The sequence below is a fragment of the Pseudopipra pipra genome, chromosome 7 (assembly GCF_036250125.1).
Source record: "Pseudopipra pipra isolate bDixPip1 chromosome 7, bDixPip1.hap1, whole genome shotgun sequence".
Classification (NCBI taxonomy): Eukaryota; Metazoa; Chordata; class Aves; order Passeriformes; family Pipridae; genus Pseudopipra; species Pseudopipra pipra.
This window is the reverse complement of record NC_087555.1, coordinates 19527976-19546188: the sequence shown is the minus strand read 5'-3', so window position 1 is coordinate 19546188 and position 18213 is coordinate 19527976. Positions and strand designations below refer to the sequence as shown.

Sequence of the window (18213 nt, the reverse complement as noted above, 5' to 3'; positions counted from 1 at the left end):
TTAAAAATAGGAAGAAGAAAACCTATCTGGTTTTGATATGATTGCTGGACACAGAAAATTGGAATGCTATCCCTAGATGATACTAAATGTCTTCTGCACCTGTAGCCACTCAAGAACATGTAGTAGAAACTTTGTCTTTTAAGAAAATACATATCAGAAGTTTTTCTTGCCTGTTAGACATTATCAATATTTTTTCATTATCGATATTGCATTTCAGTTGCAATACTGAAAAAGATGAAAAGGATAAAAGCTTTTTAATAGTTGACTGATAAAAGATGATACATTTTCTCTGAAGGGTAAAGAAAAAATACCAAGATTTGAATTAGTGCAACTGGAATAATCAGTTTTGAAATAGAAATGTTTTGACATGAGTGCATTTTTTTTTATAACAAAGTTTCATCTCAACAATTCAAGTCCCCCTCTCATAAGTTTATGGTGTCAGAGGCAAGCCAGATGCATTCTTTACTCTGCAACATGATCTGCACCTGTGAAAATTTGAATACTCAGATTAATCTCAAAATACAGTTGCTGCCAATCTGATAGACGTTTGAGATAGATTACAGTGAAACTGATACCATTCTTTCCATGATTGAAAAGGAACCAGGTACAAATACAGTATTTCTTTTTATTTTCTTTTTTGCAAGTTAGGTTTCAAGGTCATACACTCTTCAAAAAAATTTTGCACCTTGCGGAAAAGATCCCATCTGACTGCTGTGCCCGTCAATTACAAACTCAGTAAAAATGACTATGTTGAAGGAAAACACATTACTGTTTAAAAAAAATCACAACAAACAAAAAAAACCCAATATAAAATGGACATTGTTTATAAGAGCAAATGAGAAGAGTTAGGCTTTCAAAGCAGTATTTAGGTAGTGCCTGTCTTATCAGAACTTGTGAGTTTTGGTTATGTTCTTAATGGTCTCAAAATCTGTGTGCAACACAGTTTTGAAAAACAGGCAGATGTCTTCAGATATCATTTACAGACCCTAACTTCAGTTCTGTTTTTGCAAGTTTAAGTCTAAATTTTATGTGGGAAACAGGTTTTATATTCCAGGTCAGGGTTTTGAAGCAGCACGTTGATATTACTAAGCTAACAGTGTAGGGAGTGAGAGTCTTCCCTGTCGATCACTCTTAGTCCTCTTGTTTTAGCTGTGAAAATTTTTGCATTTAAAAGGTGTCACATTTATAGAAAACATCCTTGGGAAAAGGCTTGTGCCCATTTTGCACCTGTTACAAAGGATGAACTGTGACTGCAGTTGGGCAGGGTGATCAGCCAGGAGCAGGTGACTATTGCAAGGTGATATTTGACTTCTAAATTTGTGAAATGCAAAAAAAATGAGAATTTTTAAACTGCATGCTTCTTTTCTTTGGTATTTTCTTTTCTTAGAAATACAAATGCTGAAACAAATGCACATAACTGATATATTCTTATTTTATTTGTAGGCTTTGCTTATTCAGGAGCCTAAATGGGACTTGCCACGCCTCCTTCAGTTGCCTGAGAATTATAATACTATTTTTCAGTATTATCACAGAAAGACTTGTTCTGTTTGTACCAAGGTTCCTAAAGATCCTGCTGTTTGTCTAGTTTGTGGTACTTTTGTATGCTTGAAAGGACTGTGTTGCAAACAACAGAGTTACTGTGAATGTGTACTGGTAAGAGAGAGTTAATTCAAATTTTATAATTGATTGTCCCACTCATTAATAGTTTTTAATTCCATTGCTCAATTTGGATGGTTTTCTTTTCAAAATGTGTTTATATAATCATAGAATCATTTGGGTTGGAAGGGATCTTTGAAGGTCAACTAGTCTAACCCCCAGTGATACAGTTTAGTGCTTATTTCTGATGGATAGACAGAGACTGGATTCTGAAGAACAATTTACTTGCATAGCAACCTATTTAACCTTTTTATAAAAGTCTTGCAAAGCCATTGTGTGTTATGTTGACACATGGTTTTGATTCATAGCCAGTTGAAATTTGTTTACATTCTGATTGTTCATATATTATCTTAATTTTCCTGTGTTTTGTTTCCTTGCTTTCTGCATACATAGAATATCAATGTGTGATTGGATTGAGTACTTTCTGATACACCTGACCACCTACTAGTGATCTACAGACTATAAATAAATAAGTGTTGTTTTAAGGTTTTCAACTTTTTTAGCAGCAAAGTTTTCTAGTTAGCATATATATAAGTTCTTGAGGAGCCTGAGTTGGACAACATCTAGTGTTGTTTTTCTGACTACAATAAAGGTTTGCTTTGACAGCTCTTCTCTTTATTCCATAGAATAGTTAGAGGAAGACAAACTTCATGGCCTTTACAGAACTGAGAGGAATTTGTTAGAGATATTCACAAATAGGGCATAAAATCAAATCAAAGAAATTTCAAAGGAATCTTGGACCATTTCAAGATTGTTTGAACTCACGTTTCTCTCTCATAATGCTAATATTGTAGGAGAAGGAGGAGTGGGCAAAATTTAAAATAGAATTTACAGTTATATTTAAGGTGTCAAGTTTAATGAAAACAGAACGCTATAAAAAAATCTATATCATTAATTAATTTTTGTTATAGTTGATTGTATTATACCTCCTAATTGTAATAAAACCATATAGGAAGAGGGCATTTTTTAATTGCTAAAATGAATTGGTGAGCATAGATCTTTCATAGAGATGAAAGACATATTGAAAAAAGCAAGAATTATTAAAACTTGGTACTAGATTTTTAGAGACATAGACTAGATCTGTCAGCATGGATAGAGAAAGCAAACGTTTAACAATACAGACTGTTGTAAAAGAGGTAATATTAAGTTTTTCTGAATACTTTCTCCTATTCTTGCCATCTGTGGAAAATATTTGGTAATCCTATATAATTTTCTGTACAACAACAAATTGGAAATATTGTAGAGACTATTTTTGCTTATTTTTGTAATTCATTTTTACATGATAACAAATATCCTCCCTTTTTGAGTAGGGAATGGCTTTTGCATACAGGTGTTGTTACAGCAGCACAAGACACTGAATTCTGGTTTGGAGGGAGATTTTGGGGCAGACCATCAGTTACCAAATTAGTTCTTAGTAAATAATGTGTGCATGTTATTCAAAGCAAAACTAAGTTCTATTTTTTAAATTCTTTCTGTTATAAAGTTCACAGACACTAACAGAATCTTTTCACTTCTGCCTTTCTACACCCGTAATGTTACAGCATTCTCAAAACTGTGGAGCTGGGACAGGAATATTTCTTTTGATTAACGCATCTGTTATCATCATCATAAGAGGCCATCGTTTTTGCCTTTGGGGTTCTGTTTATCTAGATGCACATGGTGAAGAAGACAGAGATCTTAGGTAATGTTTTCATTACAAGTGTGTTTCATTGTTGCCGCCGCTGTGTAGATCAACTTCATCATGTGACATGCAGTAACAGATAATAATAGATCTCTACCTTCCTTGTGTGGAAGAATGGAAAATCCCCATTTACTGAAAGTTGGACTGACTTTTTTTCCTTTGGGCTTTTGGGAGTTTTTTTGGCCTAAAGGTGGTGTAATCGTGATCTTTGAGTTACACACGCCTGCACCCAATAGACAGATTCCTGTGTTGCCATTCCCAATGACAGTCAATTGAGTCTTGCACTGGGAAACACTTATCTTCTAAAGGTGTTGTTTGGCCTTTAATCAAACAATGCAGTTGGACTCCAGTGTTGGGAAGGAGCATAACTTTCAAAATACTCATGGCCAAGAAAACAAGTGATGGTTTCTGGATTCTGCTATCCAGTGTGAGGAAGAGAAGTCCCAGCAGTTATCCTATTAAAAGCAAAACTGAAAGCCCCTCACAAATAAAAATGCACGCTTACCCTGTGAAAAAAGTTTTATGAATACCATTTGTTGATTATATAATGAAGCATATTTCTATTTATTTGGTATATTAACCATTTGTTTTCTTCTTTTTTGATTTTTTTCCCCTCTCCAGGCGTGGTAAACCCCTCTACATATGCAAGGAAAGATACAAAGTGCTTGAGCAGCAGTGGGTGTCTCATACTTTTGATCATATCAATAAAAGATGGGGGCCACATTATAATGGCTTGTAAATCATCATCATCATCATCATCATCATCTACACACCATATCACTGCTGTTACCATGAATGAATGCATCGTGACTGACAATAGCTTTAACCGAATGGGAGTTTGGCTCTTTGGCACGGGGTGAAGTGGGGTATGGGCATAAAAGGGAAATGGAACTTTGTCAACATGTGAAATCTTTGCAAAACGAGCTGTTGTTGCTACTAAAGAATGATATAATAATTGAAATTAAATCCTCAAAATGGTGTGAGCAATCTGATTGCACTCAGTAGTCCATTTTGCTTGTGTTTTTTTAAAGCCCATTATTGTTAAGAAGCACAAATTTTACTTAGAGTTATTTAGAGGCTCCAGGGGTAGCTGTCAGGTTTTTATTTTTCTCTGCATGGAGTTGAGTTTTTAGCAATTTTTGCTGAAACTGTGTATATGTCTACTACATTTACTAAATATGTTGGATAAAATTTCTTCGCCTTTTTTGTGTTGGCTTCAGGTTTTTGCTTGATACGCATTTGTAATTAGACAGGTCTGTAAAACGATTGTGAGACTGCATGGTAACAATTGGTATGAAAGCTGAATTTTAAAGAGAATTTCACTTAGAAGAGGTCTATTGAAATATTTCAGGCATTACTGAAAATGTATGCATTCTCAGGAAATTCATAACTTTTTTTCTCCATGAATAAATGAAATAGCTGTACATTAGGTTTCTTATTGCTCTTAATCTAATCCAGAACACACATTCTGTCGTCTTTTTTTTTTTTTTCAGAAAGGAGATTTTTTTTCATATAAATTGAATAAACTTTTAGTGATAACATACAGAAACATAACATACAGAAATTGCTGTATATAGAGAATTTGTATGGTGCCCAACATAGCAGATCCCAGTTATAAGCATAACAACCATAAGCCTCCTGTCATTCCAAACCAGATGTATGTTTCAGAATGATTGGATTGGGAATGTGCAGGCTATTCTGAAAGTGAATCATAATTGTGTACCTTTGCTGTCATTTCAGGAGGTTCCTCTATATTGTATTTGTTGAAAGTAATCACTGTTCTTTCTGCTTGGTTTCCTAAAAAAGGAAAAATAAATAAAGAGAAAAATCAACAGAGGTAGTAGCCTGGATGAACAACCAATGCATGTGCAGCCTCACTGGATGAATGCCAAAAGAGTTTATGCTTAGAGGACTAAGAAATTCATGAGAACAGGCATGACTGGGCTAAACCCCACAGTGTAAGTAGGTAGGAAAGACTGTAGTTAAAATACTGGTATGTAATATATTGCTACTAATGTTTTTCACAAGTGTTGGACATTCGTTGGCTATTTCATACAGTACTACCAAGCAGTTCCTGGTAGTTTTGACTTTCATAGCTTGAGTGTAAAATAAAATTTATATGTGTAAAATAAAAACATCTTATGATAAAACCACAAAGAAAAGAGTTCCCCAGTGGAAGTCATTATCTAGTGAAAAGTGTATAGGGGAAATAAAATTACTGTATAGCAATCAAGAACAGACTGAAGGAAAAGTAAGTAAATACAATGAGTTTTTCTGAATACCTGCAATTCGAAAACCCTACAATAAAGGATGCTGGTTTTTATACATACATATAAATATATATATATTTCAAAAGTATTACAGTATTTCCTGTAAGATTAGAATTACTCTGTTTCACCGACTAAATGGCTGTCTTTTCCAAAATAGTACTTTTTTGATACTGTATTATAAGTTCTGCCTGTGATATTTTTGCATTGCTCATTATGAATATCAGGCCATTTTGTAAATGTGGTTAAAGAGCAAAAAGATTCTTTACATTGCCAGCATAACATTATTACAGGGCTCCTGAACTTGAGTACATCTGTAGTTTGAAGCTCCAATGCTATATATACAAGAGATAATGTGTCCGAAATTTGATTACTGTGTTTTATTTAAAATGGAATGTTCTCTGGTTGTGCATATGGATGTGAAGTAAAACTATTAGCCTTAACTTTAACATCTGGGTATTTCATAGTGTTTATTATAGTACTGGTGAATTAGTCACCAGTCGATTTAAAAACAACAACAACAACAAAAAATTACTTGGTTGAAAAATTGTACTTGAATATCCTTGCATGCTGCTAAACAAGAATTTTTATTTCCCCCATAACTTTTTTAATCCTACTTTGTTAAGCTAACCTTGAAAAATAACAGGTCCAAACTAGAGTGGTGTGTGCGTGTATTACTCAAATATTCTGGTGTGATATCCTGTATGAATGATCATTTAAGTACAGTACATTACTGTAGAATCTAAATCAACCTTGATAACACATCAGAAGATTATAAAACTAGGAATACAGTAATCGGCATTGTAAGATATGTTAATAAAAGTCTACTGTCAATCTGTGTGTTCATGAATTTTTTTTCTCTCTACCTCAGTCATCCAAAATGACATTGAATTCCACCCAATAGCCAGGCAATTATTTAAATATTGAAAGCTTATGCATGCAAAATACTTTGCATAGAGAGTAAACCTGGTATGTGTTTTAATTTGTTACTTACACACAGTCATGTACTTTGTATTAGTAATTTGGATTATTTTAGTCGTAGGTATAGCACTTAAAGTTGTGCCGGCTATTACAGCATTGCTGCTGCAAAATGCTGAAGTTAAAATGTTGAGTTGAGAAACTGTACTTCTGGGATAACTGTGCTTGATCTTTTCTGTCAAATCTGTTTCTGGAATAACTATTTCTTTGATGAATGTACATATTTATGTATTAAATTTTTCCTTTTCTTTTGACCTTTGAGAAATTTGGTGAAACAGTTTTCTTTTTGATCTTGACCTATGGATAACAGCATCTGTCACCATCAGTGGTGGCCTGAAATTGTCAGTGAATATTTTCATCATCCCTGCAATAGGAATCTTGCATAACTCACAGTATTTCACAAGGAAATTACATTTTTTCTTTTAAAACGGGATATTTTCCTGCAGTATCCAACAAATGTTCTTCAGAGTCCCATGAGATCAGTTTCTGTTGTGTGTATAGTTGCCAGAGGAGGCTGAGTTTTGTGCTGATCTTCATAAGATTTAGATCTAATTTTCATCTAACCCAGATTCTGCAGTCCTGCTATTTGCTTTCTTTTCTCAGAGGTGGGGGTAGTGATAAATGAAGCCTGCCTGAGCATTAGCATGGATAAGAATGAAATTATGCTGTTTGCAGAGTAAGAAACCTACAGGAATGAGCTGACCCAGTATGTGGAGGTTGACTGCTGTGAATTATCAGGATATGAGGAAGTGCACTTAATGAGAGGAGGCTGTCTCTGTGTGACAGTTTGTGTTGTTTGAGTGAGATTGCTCACTGCAGTCAGTGAGATCCACACTGCTGGGCTGAAGGCCACGCTGCATGAATGTCCTTTTGGGAGGGCATTCACAGTGCCTGAAGTCCCTACTCATGTGTTTTCTCAGATGCACAGTTGTTTCCCTGCAAATTCTCTTACTCTGAGAAGAGTTCCAGCTCCTGCAATTTCAGCCTTGTGACTTCCCCAGCCTCTTCTCCTCCTGCAATGTCCTTTCACTGCACTTGTCATCTTTCTCGGTTGTGTGAGGTTATCAGTTGCTGCAAATTGATGTCCTTAAGCAGGAAAAGCATATTCTCTGTGAAGTCAAACACTTCATGAATTCTTAGCTGTAGAGATGGGCCAGAGTATTTTACCAAATTAAAAGTCCTTTTAATTGATAAGTTTTAACTTTTTCTATTATTCACTGTATCATTTGTACTTTCCTACCACTAACAATTCAGGAGATTTAATGCCATATGCTTTAAATATTGCAATTCTTTGAAATACTACTGAGAAAGCAAAAGTTAATCTTGTTAAATAAATGGTAGTTTCAAAAGGCTACCCTTACTACCCTAAAACATGTCTTTCACGATGTATGCTTTTGCATGGTACAGGAAAATATGGGGAAAAAATCCCACTCTTTTGAAAAACATTTTAAATTTAGCTCTGAGTTCCAGTTAAAATGTCTCAAAATGAGCTTTTCTTAAAGTACCATTATGTGCAAAGCCATTTCCTGTAATTCTGTCACTTGATGTAGAGCAGGCTGGTCTGAATTTGTGAAAATTGGGAGCTGGTTCTGTGGAAACCCCTCACATCACTGAATGATTTACTACCCAATAAACAACTTATTATTCCTTTTGTCTTTATCCCTTGTATGTACCACATGGATGCCTAACCTTTCCATTTCCACTGAGTATGGAAACAATGTTTGAAGAACTGCAGCTAATGGGTTTCTTTTTCCTTCTTCCATTACCTGCTGTCATGGAGCAGGACTTCTCTGGAAGAAAACTTTTCCTGTGAAATCAAATTCCATCAGGCAATTTCTTATGCTGCCCATAATGTCTGTGTTAATTGAGCTACTGGAATTGCTTACATTACTTGTTATTTAATACATTTCCCATCATAGGATGGCTTGTTACTACTGAATTTTTTAAGAATTTTGATTGAAATCAGTTATGCTGAGCTTATTCCTCATGGTTGGATTTTTTTTATTTTTAATGTTTGAACAAAAAAAAAAAGGCAAAATACCTTTCAGAGATTAGAACTGGAAAAAAACAAGTAATCTCCATGCCCAACACTTAGAAAAACTGTTGTTAAAATATTTACTGTCTCTATACTATGGCCTTAAATCTGGTGACCAAATGTGTATGGGTCCCATTTTAATGTAGAACGGAACTGAAGCATTTGCCAAATCAGAACAACATGTTCTCGGGCATTACTTGTTCAGTACTGGCAAATACCTAAAGCAGATAATGAGCCTTTGCCTGTTTTTTAGTTGACAGGGAATATCCGTTGCACCTGGCTGTTGAAGCCACTAAGTCTGTTTGCTGTGAGAAGTGTTATTTTCTTTCTGTTTCTTTGAAAAGCTGGAGCTCTCTTCTTTCATGCCTTCGTTGTCTCCATGTTGTATATGCAACTACTTTGTTTCTCTAGTATTGCACAACAAAAGAAGCCTAAACCAGCTGGAGAGTCCTCTGCAACTGTACAGCAATACTTTTCAAATAAGATTGCATTTTCTCAGAGTACTTCATGCAGAGATAGCCAGGGGGTACAGCTTGAAAACTAGTTTGTAGAGACTGTGGCTGCTTTCTTGCTCTGTATTGCTGGTCATTTTAGATTTGTTACGCATAATTTGAAAACTTAAAACTAACTTTGCGTTTTTTCAAAGTATCTCCACAGACCTTAAGAGATACTGTCTGTGTTCTAGGACAATTTTCTGTTGTTCTCGAGAGAGTTTAGTGTGGAGCTGCTGTTTTAATCTCAGCTCTGCAACGAGGTATTTGGTGAGAACTGCTCATGTAAACGAGACATGCAGGTTTTGTTAAACTAAGCTTTTCAGGGCAGCTGAAGGAAATGTTAATAATTGTTTCATTTAGGTTCTCTAGCTGTCTGCTTTATCCTGTTGGTTTTGTCTCAACTTTTGTAAGCTCCTTTAAGACAGGGAACACCTCATGTTTGGATCAGTAAGTAAATCTTAAGTGCTGCTCTAATGTTAGATCAACTGGTGTTAGAGCAAATCCAGGTAGTAGGATCTTCATCATCAAAGAAATATATATGTGCACACAAGACTTAAGCGAGATAGAGTCCTTTTCATGCTTTCTGCATGTTTTCAGACTTTGCTTCCTTTAACCTCAAATGTCCCTTGTCACACAGATATGTTGGCAGTAATCAAAATCAACAGGAAATTTAAATAGGGTTGTTTCTCATAGTCAGCTGTGACTCTGGACATAATAATCCCTCCTCAGTATCTCTACATCATCTTTTTTTGTCCTGCCAGAAGCTGCTTTCTCAAGAAACAAATACTTTCTAAGCATTAAAGAGGCTTATTGCCTTTCGTGAGTCTAGTGCAGTATTTGTACAACTGATACTTTCCAGCAGATGTAATTCAAATAACCTTCAAATAACCTGGTTACTCAGAAATGGCTCCTACTTCCACTTTACCTCTACTTGGATTGGGTATTTTTAGTTAAATAATAGCAAGATTTCATACAGAAAATTTTCCTTATACAAGGAAAAGAGTATTTTAAAAAAATTAGAAGGGTGCTATTTTAGCAACACTTATTTCACAGACTGGTATTCTTTCTGGTTTAATTCTGGGCAAAATTAGGAACCATTAATCAGATTATTGCATATAATTTTACAATTTTTATCTGTCTAAAGAAACAAGTAAGAAATCCAAAGCAGTCTGAAGCTAAGGTACTGAGTAACGCTGCTCTTCCGTGGGAGGATATTTCCAAGAATGCGGCAATACATTTTTTTCACTCAATGCTGCAGAGCTGTGTTGCATCTTGTCCTCAGAAACATGTCAAAAGACATGTTAACGTGTGTGAATACCAACAAGGTGGTTCCCTTAGCAACAATAAATAGCCCACTCAAGTGATTTACCCTTGTAAGTGTGTGGCAGGAAAGATGGATTTTGAACACTAAGGGAACTCATTACATGTAGGAAGAAAAACAGCAAATAATAAAATAGAATCATCCTAGCCAGCATTGCTGTTTATTAGAATTGTATACAGCATAATTATAGGGAATTTGCATAAGATATCCTTAATATGAAATATCATCTCATTTTACTGTTTCCTTCTACAGCTTTTAATTTTCTGCACTATGGGGGGGGGGAAGGTTGTATCTGGGAAGAGGTAAGGAGAAGGCACTTTGGTTCTTTGGATAAGTTCATCTTCCAAACTTATCATTATGTCCTACATACTTACTCAGACCTAGCATTTGAGTGTTACAGGCCATTCAGTGGTTCAGATAAATGCATAGGTTTAAACATAATAACAGGCACATGGTGTGATTCTTAGGGATGTTCCACACAGAGCTAAGAGTTGGACTCTATGATCTTTGTGGGTCCCTTCCAACTCAGAATATTCTGTGATAATAATAATTTTAAAATAATAATTAGCTATGGGATGTACAAAGCAAGAGTAAGGATTACTCTAGGGAGCATCACACTCCAGCTCTGCAGAATAAAGAGTAAGTTGATGATATATGGGTAACCAGACTTGTGTTATGGAAGAGCTGTACACAAGGTACCACTAACTGGTGCACATCACTTGCTAGACTCTGTGTGGCTCTTTCTCTTGGAATTAGTATCTAGAGTATACAATGCGTAGGCTCTTCTGTGTGTATTTTTGTTGTTGGCTTTTAAGTCCTTTGAGTCACCTTTCCTCTGGAGTTTGGAGCTGGGAATGAATCCAATATAATTCCAACTCCCTGTGGTTCAGCAATGCTATTTACATTTCAGTGCTATCGCTACATCAGGCATTCTATCTCCCCCCTTCTGTTTCCAGGCGTCTGCCTGAGGTCTGCAGTTTGTGCTTATGATTTGTAAGGGCTGGACTGTGGTTATGTACCTTGCACTTTAGTCTTGGCTAGCACTGTTATATTGTTGCACTGCTTCTCTGCTCTTTCCCAGCAGTAGTGTAATTATTCTTTAATGCTGCCCTGCTACCTACACAGTTTTGCTGAACTTCTCTAGTCCTTATCTGAGTACTCTGCAGCTGCTGGCTTCTTCTTTAAATCATCTTCGAATATATGCATAAAGCTCCAATATTCTTCTCATTGCTTCCTTTGATTTTAGAGGCAGTGGAACCCACTCTTATGTTAACATTGCTGGTATTTAATTTCCTTCATTGCTGAACAATTTTTGAATGCAAGTGTTCTCTCCTTTTCAGTCCCCTTTGCTGTTTTTTGTTCTATCCATGCTGTAAAACTCCTCAGTTGCTTTACCCTTGCTGTCCTCAGTATTCAGGTAATGCGGTAGTTTTGTATTCAGGATTTTTCTACTAGTGCAAGAGAAGAAAACTAGATGTCTCAGCTAGAGCAATGGTGTTTGTATGCACAGAAACATTAAAGCTAGAAGCTGTCATTTCAGATGTCAGTCTAAAAACCTAACTGCAATAAGACCTTGGCTACCAAACCCCTTACACACAGTCTGTTTCATTCAAGATGGTGGCAACCCTTAAATAAGGTGCATTTGCATTTATTTAAAAGCTAAGAAAGGAAAACCAGAGCAGCACCTATGTGACCTGGTAGCACAAGACAATATGAAACAATACACCATAACTTGGATACTTAGAGTTCACAGTGCTGTATCTATATTTGCATACAAATATAGATAAATTCAAAACTGCCTGAAGATTTTCACAAAAGTAGTATGCATTTCAGCAGTGTCCTTAAATTCTCCAGCAACTGTTTTTTCCCTTCCAGCAAACCTGTTTAGTATTATTACATTAAATTCTGATTCACCCGTGTTTATGATGTGTGCAGCTTAATGCAATCATGCATTCTTGTAATCATCAGTCCATCTCCGGACAAAGAAGAATGCACACAGGATGAACAGGTATTTTAAAAGCATGAAGTCCTCCTAACTTTTAAAGGAATTTACTGTAGTGAATGTTTGTGTATATCCATTTAAATAAAGAGATTTTAAGATTTCAAATCAGGGTAAGACAGTGCATCTCAACTTTTAATTACAGATAGAGTAGGTTACTTTATAATGTGTTTTAAGAATAAAATCCCTCTATTTATAACTTGTTGTTACATGTTTCTCTATAAGTCAGTATTGTATGACAATTTAAACAGGAGCAGATTCCCCAAAAAACCTACTTAATGTTCAGCCACTGAACGCTTTCACGGAATACACTTTGGATGAGCTCATCAGTTAAATACTGTAGACTATTTACTGCCTATGAAATATTTTGTTTCCATTCAATTCTTGAGGCTATAGCATTTTATAACATGTCATTTAATAATAGCTTTTCACCTTCTGGCATCTACCATGGCCATAAAAATTACAAATTATTTAATTTTCAAATGCATTCTAAGAGTAGGAATGGCTTGCATTAGTGCAGCCATTGTATAATGGGTCTGTCATTACTGCACATGTAATCAGAAGCACTACAACAATTAAGAATTGTTTTTTCTACCTGAGTTTTGCAAGCAACGATAAAAAGTAATAGCTGTACTTAAATATAGCTTGTTTTGGTTTGGCTTCAGAATAAGCAATGTTCATGTAAATTGTAGTTTAGGATGGACAACACTTCCCATGACCGCAAACAGTAACATTAACCTTTATAACATTACAAAAATGAAAGGATTATGTGCTTTGGTATTTATTCCTGCTGAAATTGAGAAGTTAAGCTAAGGGGGGTTGGGTTGTGTTTGGGTAGTGTTGGGGTTTTTTTTAATCTTAAATTGCAATAAATAGGCTGCCTTTTCAAATTCCCCATTATGGTATTTCTGCAATCCAGGGATGACTCTACTGGCAAGTTGTGAGTTTCAGTTGTACTTACAAAGCCACTGCAATGAAAATTGCTGCACCATGGAAGACTGTTGTGTGTTTGGAAATCCAGTGTGGGATATGAAGTCTATAACCATACCACTTGTGTAGCTCCAACAGTTTCGTTACCCATTGTGACTGTACCCTGACTGTAAACAAGGTATGTTGAACAGGCTGGCAGGGTCTGGAAAAGCAATTCTAGATGGACTGCAAGGACCTAGTGAAAAGGGGGAAATAAACCGTCAGCATCAGAGCAAAACAAGTAGGTACAGGGAGATAAATAAAGCAGATTAAAATATGAGGTTTTGTAACAGAACTCCCGAGCCAAAATAATTTAGTGATAACTGAGGAAATTCCAGTGGTTCAAAGACCAACATAAGAATCTGTGAGAAATCTGGGAATACACAGAGCTTCTAGATTCTGAATATCAAAGAATTCTTGGGTATCCTGAGAAATACATGCAGAATACTACATGTAGATGTTATGTTTGCTTGAATCTAGGTGCTTCTTACATAACTTCATAAAAAAAAAAAGTATTGATGCTTTAGAACCTTATGCACAACCCTGTTAGACAAGCCTGTTAATGGTGATGTATGTCTATATTATTATTTGCTGTCTATGTTTGAATTTGTTGTTAAAGTGTTTATATAATCCTGTGTACTATAGGGCCATTCACTTAAGAGTTCGACTCGATGATACTTATGGGTCCCTTCCAACTTAGAATATTCTGTGATTCTGTGATTTTACAATTGCAGACAACAAGAGAAAATAATGGCTTATGACAAAGACTTTGTATACTCCAGTGTACAAAAATTCAACAAAACAGTAGTGTGAAATGGAGCACTGCACAGCAAAACTTCTGGAGACTGTTGTATCACCTCAAATTCTAATGCTGTCATGGGCTAAATTCTGAGAAAATGCTTAGGATTTACATTTCCTGCTGACCATCTGAACCAAGGTTTGACATCAGTTATTTTCAGTTTTGATAAAGGATTATCTTGATATAATTTAATGTGGATGGTAGGGAAAAAAAGTGTGCCCATAGGATTACAAAGCACAGAGTTCACTAATCAAGAGAAAGGTAAAATAAATTACTGTACTTTGGTCATAATGATAACAATTCACTGTTAGAAACTTAACACTGATAGATCAAAAGGTAAAGGTGGTGCTGAGTTTTGCAGAGAAAATGCCATTGCTCCTCAGTCTTTAAAGTTTGCATCTTAAATAATTACAAAAAGATCTATGGATAAAAAAAAAAATTTAATTATAAGGATTACTTACAGACTACTGTTAAATATAGATAAGAACCAATGCTTTCATATTTGAAGTGGTACTGGATGCTGTGGAGTGAGTCACCCTCGCTAAGCTGATAAATACAGCAGTTGCTCTCTTTGTAACAGATTGTATGAGATGGGTACAGTTACAACCTCCATGGAAAAGCAGAGGGGGGTCCTGATGAGCTGGAAAAACGCAGCGAGATTGCTACAGAAAACTGAGTAAGAAAGAGCCCCTGTGATGTGCTCACAAGTTAAAAAGCGTGGGCATATTGAGCAAAGGAACAGCCTCCCCTTTTACTAAGATTTTTTTGTAAACAAAGAAAAGTGTCTAAGAGAAATAGCTACCTGAGTTTCTTCTCATCAGGCAACCACAACCAATCTGAAAAATGGTTATAACCAAGCTCAAATAAAGACTAATGGGTACAAAGGAGAAGTCCAGAGCTGGGACATCTCCTCCCCATTCACACCCAAAGGGGGAAGAAGTGCTTTATAAAATAATTTCCTTCACCGGGACCCCTTTCTCAGAGCACAGGTGGAGCTGCGCTCGCAATTTACTGTTCTCCACAACGAACTGAATGCACAGAGGCGACTGAGGCGTTTAGTCCCAGTGATGCTGCTAGCTATGCACATCTACGCATTGGTTTTATCTCTGTAAAAGCTCATTGAACATTACTCTTTCACGGTCTTAACCGACCTTTTCCGAACGCCCCCGGCCCTGCCCCGGGCACCTCGCCCGGAGCCGCCGGGCCGCGCCCGCTCTGAGGGACCGGCGCGCGCCGCCTCACGGGACCGAGCGCCGCCCCGGCACAGCAGGGGCCGCCGCCGCCGCCTCAGCGCTCGGCCCGGGGTGGGGGGGGCGAGCGGCCGGGGTCCCAGCTCCTCAGCTGTGCGGAGACAGAGAGAACACTGTCTCTGAGGTGTGCTCAGCTGCCGCCAGGTCTCTGGCCCTGCGGACCCGGCCCGCCGCCGGGTGGGATGGGGGTCGCGCCTCAAAACCGTAGGGGCTTCGAAATGGCGCTCGCCATTTGCCTTGCAGCCGTCTGGCGCTCAGAGCCGGGCAGGGCTTGTCACCGCTCTGAGGGAGTCGGTGCTGGCAGGGCTTGTCGCTGGCGCCGGGAGCTTGCCGTAGCCCCAGCGGAGTCTGCTCTCAGCCCCGGGGATTGCGGCGGGGAGGGGAGGCGGCCTCTGCCCCGCTGAGGTGGGTCCTGGGCTGCCTGGGGCCGCTGGTGCAGCGCCATTACAAGCACTGCTGCTGAGGCCGTGCGGGTACCCAGCCTCCGCAGGGGGTGACCAGCTGCACCTGTTTTTCCAAAATCCATAGGTAAGCAATACTCAGGGTAAAAAGTCTCCATGATTAAAAATGGCAGAAGATACTACAAGGCAAGAAGTAAGTGGGCGTGACACGGGATTCAGGCCCTGAATAACTGAAGAAAAGTCTCTGTAAGTTTCCCTAAATACCGAACTAGATCTGAATCTAGTGTACAATACTTCTTTAAGCGACCTTCTAGTAACTAGTGAACCATAATGTACATTGCGAATACTATAACACTTGATAAATGCCTTTAAGCAAATGTAGTGTCCTTTTCTTCCTTCCTCCTACATAGAGGTATGCTATATTAGCAAAAGAAAGGAAAAGGTAGTGCTATCCATAGATGATACTACACACAAATTGAGACGAGGCTAACTTAAAATGTCTTTCTAGTTATTTCTCTGAAGCAGTGCATCTATTTTTGTGAATACAAAATGGGTTTTAGTTTTCACTTTTAAAAGCTAGGTTTTCTCACTTCATTCTCCCCTTCAAAAGCAACACTCTGGAATTTCAGTTTCATTGCACTGAAAGCCAAGGATCAGTGTTTTGAGGTATTTTGAAATTATTAGGTGGGAAACTATGTTCTTGTACAGAAATTTCAGGTAGTATGATGTGCAGTAATAGTGGTCACTGTCAGCAAGTCAGATGCAGTTACTGAGTTCTCTTCTGGCAAAAGCAGTGACTTGGATGTATCTTAACCTACTGTGGAGTCTTGTAGAATGTGTTCTGAAAATACAAAGAGTTCATTTTCTAGACCTGTTTTATGCCCCCAAATTGAAGTCCAGCTCATTCTTAATGTGCAATTGCAAGCTATAATGCAGTTAATTTTCTAACCTTATATCCTTTAATCCTCAAGTGTTAATCCAAATTGCTGTTAATTACTGATATTGTAGCACAAAAAGTAAAAACCGAAGGGTTCACCCAAGTTTTATTCAAAAAATAAAAATGTGACTTGAACCAAGCAGAGCTATTTTTCTCTTGGGCTGAGATTTTCATATGGTAATCTGGCTAGAAGTCAAGGTGGATATGGATTTGTAAAAGCCATTTCACACCCTTTTAAAAATGAAAAGTCAGTTTAAGTGCAAATTGATTGGTTTAGATACAGGGAAAATATGAACTTCTGTGCTGTTATTTGCTGCTTTTTGGTGTTCCACAGTTTAGGAAAATTATCTGCAGCACTACAGTTATGCACATAGGAGAGAGGGCCACACTCTGATTCCTTCCTTGGCATTATGTGCTGCCCTGTTGATGGATGTACAGAGTAAGTGATTTATCTGGTACCATCCAAAATCCTTGATTAGAAGAAATATTGTACCTGTATTATTGACTTTCTTACTACAAGGAGGAGAGATTTAGTGAGCAGTGCAGTGGCTGTTTAGTTGCTTTAAGAGCTGCCAGGACCAGTTTTGCAGTGTTTTTGCCAAATGCGTTCACAATAAAAAGTTCATTGGACAAAGACAATGATTCTTGCTGCGCTAATGCCTGGAGAGGCTCACTAACAAGGGACTCCTGAGTGCAGGCTTGTCTGGGGAAGAGACACATTTTGTGTCACGAAAACAGAAGTTACTGTCTTTACCAGCCTTCTGCCACTGAGGAAGTGGAAGAGAGGGGAGTAATGAATAAAGTGCTGATTCACTGTGCAGTGGTGTGAGAGTAATCAAAGAACATTCATATATAGGAAAGGGTTTTGAAGTCCTGAAAATTATCATAATGTTTTGCTTTTGTTCTTCTTAAGGATTTGGTTGATGGTTTTTGTTGTTTGGAGTTTTTTTACCTTGCCCTAGTTTTAAGTTGTCACCTGAATGCACTTTGTGAGATACGCTGTGTGTTTGTAGCTTCTCTTTTGTTAGTTCTTACAAAGTTACCTTCCCTAGAAATGAATTCTAGTAATCCAAGGAAATACAAGAGAGGAGAGCCTATGGATCAGCAACAGAAAAGGAGAAGGGGGAAAAAAACCTCATACAAACCCTGAGCATAACTGGCAAGGTGAGCCTGAAACTTTTTACCAATCTACTTTATGGCTCAACTTCAGTAACATAGAGACAGAGAACAGAAAGGCATCTTGGGCTTGATTGGTTTAGGGAAGTTGGAGTGCTCTGCAGCTGCAGGAACAATCAGCACTTCGTTCAGTAGGAATGTTTTTGTTGTTGTTACTGTTTAATTCTTTTTCATCAGTTTGAACAGAACTGTACTGCAGCAGAATAAGCAAGCTGCAATGTATCTGGCAATCATCCAGGACACAAGTTCA

The 18213-nt window shown here is 37.4% G+C and overlaps 2 protein-coding genes and 1 long non-coding RNA gene across 32 annotated transcripts in view; 2 read left to right on the top strand and 1 right to left on the bottom strand.

Moving 5' to 3' along the window:
* Window positions 1–6438, top strand: part of UBR3 (ubiquitin protein ligase E3 component n-recognin 3) — a 102417-nt gene extending 95979 nt beyond the window's left edge. For all 6 annotated transcript variants that reach the window (XM_064660898.1, XM_064660897.1, XM_064660896.1 and 3 more), the window contains 3 exons: window positions 1444–1653; window positions 3198–3337; window positions 3959–6438. In XM_064660898.1, coding sequence (XP_064516968.1) covers window positions 1444–1653; window positions 3198–3337; window positions 3959–4076 — 468 coding nt within the window. In that variant the 3' untranslated portion in view covers window positions 4077–6438. The remainder of the gene's footprint in view (window positions 1–1443; window positions 1654–3197; window positions 3338–3958) is intronic.
* On the bottom strand, window positions 5368–15827 carry LOC135417193 (uncharacterized). Its single transcript, XR_010431957.1, has 2 exons — window positions 14661–15827; window positions 5368–13596 (listed from the first exon to the last, which is right to left on the bottom strand). It is a non-coding gene; the product is annotated as an uncharacterized LOC135417193 (long non-coding RNA).
* MYO3B (myosin IIIB) overlaps window positions 15456–18213 on the top strand; it is a 210700-nt gene continuing 207942 nt past the window's right edge. For 18 of the 25 annotated variants that reach the window (XR_010431949.1, XR_010431952.1, XR_010431951.1 and 15 more), the window contains exons 1-2: window positions 15865–16096; window positions 17840–17951. The gene's annotated coding sequence lies outside the window, so the exon portion shown is untranslated. Of the gene's footprint in view, window positions 15594–15864; window positions 16097–17839; window positions 17952–18213 lie in introns of those variants that run through there. The other 7 variants (XM_064660909.1, XM_064660905.1, XM_064660908.1 and 4 more) reach the window with 5 other exon arrangements.